This window comes from Erithacus rubecula, assembly GCF_903797595.1.
Source record: "Erithacus rubecula genome assembly, chromosome: 3".
NCBI classification, from domain to species: domain Eukaryota; kingdom Metazoa; phylum Chordata; class Aves; order Passeriformes; family Muscicapidae; genus Erithacus; species Erithacus rubecula.
This window is the reverse complement of record NC_136689.1, coordinates 9,827,312-9,834,372: the sequence shown is the minus strand read 5'-3', so window position 1 is coordinate 9,834,372 and position 7,061 is coordinate 9,827,312. Positions and strand designations below refer to the sequence as shown.

Sequence of the window (7,061 nt, the reverse complement as noted above, 5' to 3'; positions counted from 1 at the left end):
AGTTGTCATGGAAGAGCCAAGAAAATTCAGTCATGATGATGTGGGTGTTCAACTGTTTCTCTTTCGGTTCCTTTCTACAATTTCATGAAAGGAAAAATTTGAAAAGTGGCATAAACTACAGCACTACAGACTCTGTACTGATCAGGTAACAAGTCAAATGATCATATTGTATCAGCACTGGGGAAGTAAAGTTGCAACTCAGAGTTACACATTGGTGAAAGAAGCTGGACCACCTCAAAGCCTTGCTTTGCCTCCCTCTTGGCTGCCTCCATCATACCTGAACCAGCCACTTCTGCAGAAGGCTGATACTTTCAGCCTATTTAATCCCACACAACACAACAAACAAACAAAACTCCAATTCTCAGGTACGAACCCTGGAGCATATTTGGATTTAATTGCTTTTCTTTGTTTAGATCTGGATGTAATGAACAAAAAAGACCTGGTTAATTTTTTTGAATGTCTGTATTTGAAACATGCAGGGCTCAACAAAAGGTAAAAATTCTTTCTCCTGTGTAGCACAGTGTTGGAGGAGAGGCATTTGTACAGCCCTAAATAATGTGTCACCATGCTGCTGAGAGCAATGGCCCCTCTCATGGGAGGCTGACCAGGGGCATTTCCTCCTCTCTGCATTGAAGAGAAACCCACAAGAGGTTGCTAGAAAAAAAACATATATGACAATAAAAAAAACCAGCAGCACCATAAAATTAAGGGATACTTTGTGTGCTCAAGCCTTGTTTACAGCAGGCAAACTCACCAAAGCATCCCAACCAGTTCTGCTGCTGGTCTGGCTGGAGTGATGCTGGCATGGGCCATGGCTGGGTGTAAACAGCTCTGCAGTCTGGGGCTGGTGACCAGCAAAAACACGAGAAACCAGCAGCCCTGCACACGCTGCAGGAATCACTCCAGTGCTAATGCCTGTACAGCACAGCTGGTAACATGATGTAATTTGGTTTCCTTCCACAACGTAATAAAAAACTACTTTGTTTAGTATCGTTGCGACCTAAGCTTTATCTTTTCAAGAAACTCCTACATCATTTTCTTTCACTTACTAGAACAGTAAGTTGGTAAGGCAAAGCTGGCCTGACAATGATTATGACTTTTCCTTTCTACTAACATTGTGTCCTATAAGGATCTGCTCTTTGGAACTCACAAGGATTTTTGAAACCATAGGTGCTGTGGTGTCTTGCCTCTTCCTTCTTGTGAGGGATTAAAAAAACCCCACCAAATCCAAGCAAAACTAATCAGGAGCCCAAACAAAACAAAACAAAAGTAAGAAAATATGTACAGACAAAAAAAAGGAAGATGCTCCTTGAGGAATGTATTTGCTGATTTGAAAGGTAGTTTTATTAAATGTTTTCAAAACATTCATTCTTTTGTAGCAGTGGTGTAAATTCCCCAGTCCTTTTTTACTGCGTGCCCCAGATACTGGTTCAGTGTCAGTTGCTACATGTGTCAACTTTGTTCTTTTTTGTCATATTAAAATTGCTACACTTTCGTGGAAATTTACACCCATGCTTTAGTGGTATACACACCAGGATTGCCATGGCTTGTTTGGAATAGAATAAGGTAGAATTAGAATAGAAATGGGATGGGATGGGATGGGATGGGATGGGATGGGAGAATAGAATAGAATAGAATAGAATAGAATAGAATAGAATAGAATAGAATAGAATAGAATAGAATAGAATAGAATAGAATAGAATAGAATAGAATAGAATAGAATAGAATAGAATAGAATAGAATAGAATAGAAGTAATTTCACTTGGGAAAGACCCCTAAGATCATCGGGTCCCACTGTTAACCCGACACTGTGCAGTCCTCCATCGGCTGTGTGCAGAGAATAGGAGTGAGAATAGGCTGGAAGTTGATCGGCAGGTGGGGAAGGAAAAGGGGGCACAGGGTGTCGGAGTCGAATCCCCGCCTGCCTCGAGCACATCGCTCCTTCCCCGCCTTCCTCGGCAGAACGGGGACCCGCAGCCCCACTCCTGGGAGCCGGCTAGAGTGAAACCAGCGCAACACTGCCCGCACACCCCGCCGAGCCCCGGCCCCGCACCCCCGGCCCCGGACACCCAGCGGAGCCCCGGCCCCGCACCCCGCGCACCCCCCTGGCCCCGCACACACTCTCCACACCCCGCACATCCCCGGTGCCCTGTGCCCGGTGCCCGGTGCCCTGTGCCGGTGCCCTGTGCCCTGTGCCCGGTGCCCTGTGCCGGTGCCCTGTGCCCGGTGCCCGGTGCCCTGTGCCGGTGCCCTGTGCCCTGTGCCCGGTGCCCTGTGCCCTGTGCCGGTGCCCTGTGCCCGGTGCCCGGTGCCCTGTGCCCTGTGCCCGGTGCCCGGTGCCCGGTGCCCTGTGCCGGTGCCCTGTGCCCTGTGCCGGTGCCCTGTGCCCTGTGCCCGGTGCCCTGTCCGATGCCCGGTGCCCGGTGCCCGGTGCCCTGTGCCGGTGCCCTGTGCCCGGTGCCCGGTGCCCTGTGCCGGTGCCGGTGCCCTGTGCCCGGTGCCCTGTGCCGGTGCCCTGTGCCCTGTGCCCGGTGCCCGGTGCCCGGTGCCCTGTGCCCTGTGCCCGGTGCCCTGTGCCGGTGCCCTGTGCCCGGTGCCCGGTCCCGCACCCTCAGGCGCTCGGCCCGGCGCGGGGCGGGCGGGGCGGCGCGAGCAGCGCAGGGCGCCCCCTGCGGGCGGCGCGGGCGCGGCGCGGTCACGTGGATGTGACAGCGGCAGTGCCCGGCCAGCCCCAGGCGCGGCAGCGGCACCGCAGCGCCAGCGCCGCCGCCAGCCCGAGCCGGGCGGGGACAGCGGGGCCGCGGCCGGGGCCGGGGCGAGGCCAGGGGAGCCGCCGCCGCGGTGTGCCGGGCGCGGCGGCGGGCGGGGGGTGGGCGGGCGGCGGCGAGGAGCCGATGCGGAGCGATCGCGGGCGGGCGGCGGGAGCGGCCATGGCGGGGCCCCGCTGAAGGAGGCGGCGAAGGAGGAGGAGGAGGAGAGGGAGGAGAGGAGAAACCTCCGCATTCCCTCCCTCCGCGCGCCCCGTCCCCCCTGCGCGGACCGCCCGCCCGCCCGCCTCCCCCTGCATGCCCGGCTGAGACCGCGGGGAGGACTCAGCCACCCGCCGCGGCCCCGCCGCCTTCCCGCGCCCCGCCAGCCGCGGACAAAGGGGGAGAGCGGGCAGCCAGAGGAGGGGAGAGCCCGTCCCCGCCGCGCGAGCATGGCGGACCGCAGCCTGGAGAGCGTGTCCCTGCCGCTGGAGGTGCGCGCCCGGCTGGCCGAGCTGGAGCTGGAGCTCTCCGAAGGTAAAGGCGCGGCGGGGCGGGCGGCGCTGGGCGCGGGCGGCGGCGCGGCACCCCCGGCCCGCTCCCCCATCGCACACCCTCCGCCCTGCGGCCCTGCGGTGCCGGCCCGGCCCCTCGGCGCCCGGGGCTCCCTGCCGCTGCGGGGTCCCCGGCGCGGGGGGTTTTGTTCTACCTGCGAGCCCCCCGCGCTCCGCCGCGGCGCGGGCGGGGGCGGCAGGGGGGCTCTGCCGGCGGGGCTTGGCCGCGCACGCGGTGCTGCGGGAGCTGGAAAAATCCGTGGGGATGGGATGGAGGGGCTCCTGCCCTGCCCGGGAAACGCGGCTGCACGGGAACGTGCCGTGTACCTGCGTGCCAGAGCCCGCTGTGGCCGCATCCAGAGACTCCCACGGAGTCCACGCAGCGTGTGTGTGTCGGCTGCAACAAAACACCCCCGATAAGGTCGTTGTGGACAATACCAGTCAGGTCACTCAGGCGAAACGATATATATATATTTAATTGCGGGATATATATATATATTTTTTTAATGTATAATTGAAAGCTCGTGGTGGCTTCTCGGCGCGGTTGGTGTGATGCTCCGCCGGTGCCCGGGCTGGGAGTGCGCGCTCGCAGCCCGAGCTGTTGCCGTGGCAGGAGGATGAGCAGGAGCCCCAGCCCGGCTCCCGCTCCCGCTGCCATGTGTAGGAGCGACAGGCAGGCAGCGAGGAGTGCTGTCAGTGTCCTCGCTGCTGGCCGCTGAGCGACCAGAGTGGAGACGGCTTTAGTGTATCAGATGTAATCGGTGTCTCCCGAAGGAAGAGAGTGGGCAGCGTTCATATGTACTGATGCTAGGTTGGCTCTTTCCTGAAACGCAAATCTGCTGTTAGCTGCCCCCTCTTTTTTTCTTTTTTCTTTTTTCTTTTTTTTTTTTTTTTTTTTTTTTTTTCATAATGCCCCCCAAATACCAGGGTTCACCACCAAGAGGCTACAGCACTTCATAGGAGGGACAAATGACCCAGTGTGTCCCAAATTAGTTATTGGAAGTGGTCGATATATTGAGCTGTCTGTCTGTCTTCTGTCTTTTTGTAACGGTTTGTAAAGGGCTCCGAGCCAGAAAGTAAAATGCGCTGGAGCCAGTTTCATCAGCAGGGAGGAGCTGATGTTGACATTGTATTTTCCTTTTAACGCTTTGAGGGTGAAGAGAATGAGCTACTGAGATTGCCTGTGGCTCTCATTTCTGTGCCTCCCCCTCCCTGATGGTGCCCTGAAAACTTGAAATGAGAGGAGTTAAATACAGTATTGCCTTTCTGTGATGCACTGCCAGTCCATTGGCCCTCGTCGGTGGTAGAGAGGGTGGGAAGAGCTGTTTGTATCATGGCACACGTAACTCGCTTTATGCAGAAAATGCTTCTTGGTGTGTGTCACATCATTGTCTATACACCAATGAGATACTAATTAAAACATCTGCTAGTAAATGCTTACAAAAAACCTGAAATCAAACTGGCATAGACCTTCAATAAATATGCTAATGCAGCGCACCAAAGTTGTAATACAGTTTTACAGTGTAGTTTCTGCTGCTGTAGACATAATCCAAGAAAGCTCTGAGGAAGTGGGACGTGGTTTGAAATTGGGCATCTGTATCTGCACTGCCGTGACTTCCCTGCAGCTAGATCTGGAATGAGTTTAGTCCACTGACAATATCTTTCTTTATGTGCCACTGGCATTACAGCCAGCACACGGGGTGGCTCATGTGTTCTGACTGTGGCAGCCTAAATGAGGATCAGTTGGAATTGGGAGGCAGGTAAAGAACAGGCAATATCACATTTTCAGCGTCTTCCCCCAGGCTGCTCTTGGTGTGTTCTTAATCAAGTACATGACAGTGTTCAGTGCTGGAGAAAATGAAATAATTTACTGCTTAAAGCTCCTACCTTTAGGCATGTTGCAACTCCTGGCCTGTTCCCAAAAATAGTCCCTAAAGAGAGTGGGATCAGTAATTTGTATGGTTTTATTGTGCTGTAGAAGTCTGCTCATACTCTGGCCATGCTAATCCTGAGTTAAATGGTTTTCAAGGCAACTCTGTGTCTCTTTACACCCTGAACGTGCAGTACCTTATACTTGTGCTTCACTTTGCTGTAATGAGCCATTACACTGCCTTTATCCACTGAGATACACTTATGCAAGTGCACAGAAGTTCACGTGATTGAGGTTTTAACATGTGTTCTGCTCAGGATGTGTTAGGGTGTCTCTGCTGCCTTTATGAGGCAGGAGACTTTTGGAGGCAATAGGCAGCTGCATGCTTTAATGTGTTTGGGTCTCATTGATAACACTGGGAGCAGAGTGTCTACTGTATTTTGTGCCTCTTTTAAAAACGCTTTCCCAAGTCAGACTTGCTAGGAAGACGTTTTTTCAAGTGCTGCATTTCTGAAACCTTGTATTTGTTGTGTTATTTGAGTGTGAGTTTTCATTTCTGGGTGCTGTCCTAGAGCTGCTGCCTGTACCCAAGCCACATGGTTGTCTGTACCAAAACCTGCTATGGACAGTGCAGCTTTAGGAAGTTTCTGAAGGAGAGCTGCTATGTTGTGGGAAAGAGGAGCACCAGCAGGGTTGTTGTGTGATTATTCCTCAGCTGTGAGCTAAAGCTCCATCCAACTCTAGGAAGTGTGATAGCGTGGGTCCTGCCCACGCAGAGCCTCTCCAAACTGCACACAGCACAGCTGTGTCCCTGTGCCCAGACCTGCTTACTGTGCACTGTGCAGGGTGTGGTCACAGTGCTCACTGCTGGTCCCACTGCACATTTCACTCTGGCCCTGGTGTTTCCCCACCCTGTATCCAAATCCTGAGCTCCTGGTCCAGCTGCGTGCCCGGCGCCGCCTCAGTGGCAGCAGAGATGTGGCAGGAGAGCCTCAGGACGTGTCTGCTGGGCAGATGGCACCTGCTTTATAGACCATAGACCAAAGTGCCTTTTCCTTTTTTTTTTTATTTTAGCAGCTGTGCACTGGTTGTTTTTTGAAAGGGAAGAGGAAGGTTGGAATGCATTTAATGTTGTTCAGTGAAGTTTGCCTCTGTTCTCTGTGACAATCCTAACCTGTTGGTTACTGTGGGCAAGCCACATGCCTTCCACCTCCCCTTTGCTGTGGTCTGAATGGACTTTTTTTTTGGGCTTAAACGTAGCTATTTAAAAGGTACTGTGGATGCAAATGAGAATAACCATTTTAGATTTAGTTTTGTTAGTATGACTTGGAAGGTGAAGATCAGCCAGACTCAGGAATGCTCAGCAGGTTCCTCTGGTTGCCTGCCCCACACAGAGCTGGAGGTAGCCTGGCACTCTGAAATGTTGAGAGTGACATTCACAGTGATGTGGTGGCATGTAGTGCTATATTCAGCCTAAGGCATCAACAGCACATTTCTTGTTGGTGTTTTCACTTCATTTTGGGAAGGGGATATTGCCTCTGTGTTTCTCAGGACACAGCAACTCAACAGCACTTTAAATTTTTTTAAAATATTAGAAATTGTGGAATCATCCTTGATTCCAGATATTCTGGAGACATTCATTGTGCTGTGTTTGAGTGAACCTGCTTGATGCTGGTGTGTTATGTTCGTGTTCTTTGACACTCTGGCAGTTTCCCTGAGCTGCTAAGGCTTGCATGGCTCAGAAGGAGCCCTTCTAGGCTGATGCAATCAACATGTCACTCTGCAGTAGCTGTTCTTCAGGGCTGCTTAGGATTTTACGAGGTTTTAGTTTTCTAACGATGTATAAAATTGTACTGGGTGGAAATAGATGAATCATCCTGTTTTTTAGAA

The 7,061-nt window shown here is 53.1% G+C and overlaps 1 protein-coding gene across 5 annotated transcripts in view; it reads left to right on the top strand.

The window, feature by feature from the left end:
- The first annotated feature begins 2,735 nt into the window (after positions 1 to 2,735).
- Positions 2,736 to 7,061, top strand: part of DIP2C (disco interacting protein 2 homolog C) — a 316,678-nt gene continuing 312,352 nt past the window's right edge. Inside the window, exon 1 of one of the 5 annotated variants that reach the window (XM_079299679.1) lies at positions 2,736 to 3,284. In XM_079299679.1, the coding sequence (XP_079155805.1) occupies positions 3,200 to 3,284 (85 nt within the window). In that variant the 5' untranslated portion in view covers positions 2,736 to 3,199. The remainder of the gene's footprint in view (positions 3,285 to 7,061) is intronic. The other 4 variants (XM_079299678.1, XM_079299680.1, XM_079299681.1 and 1 more) reach the window with 4 other exon arrangements.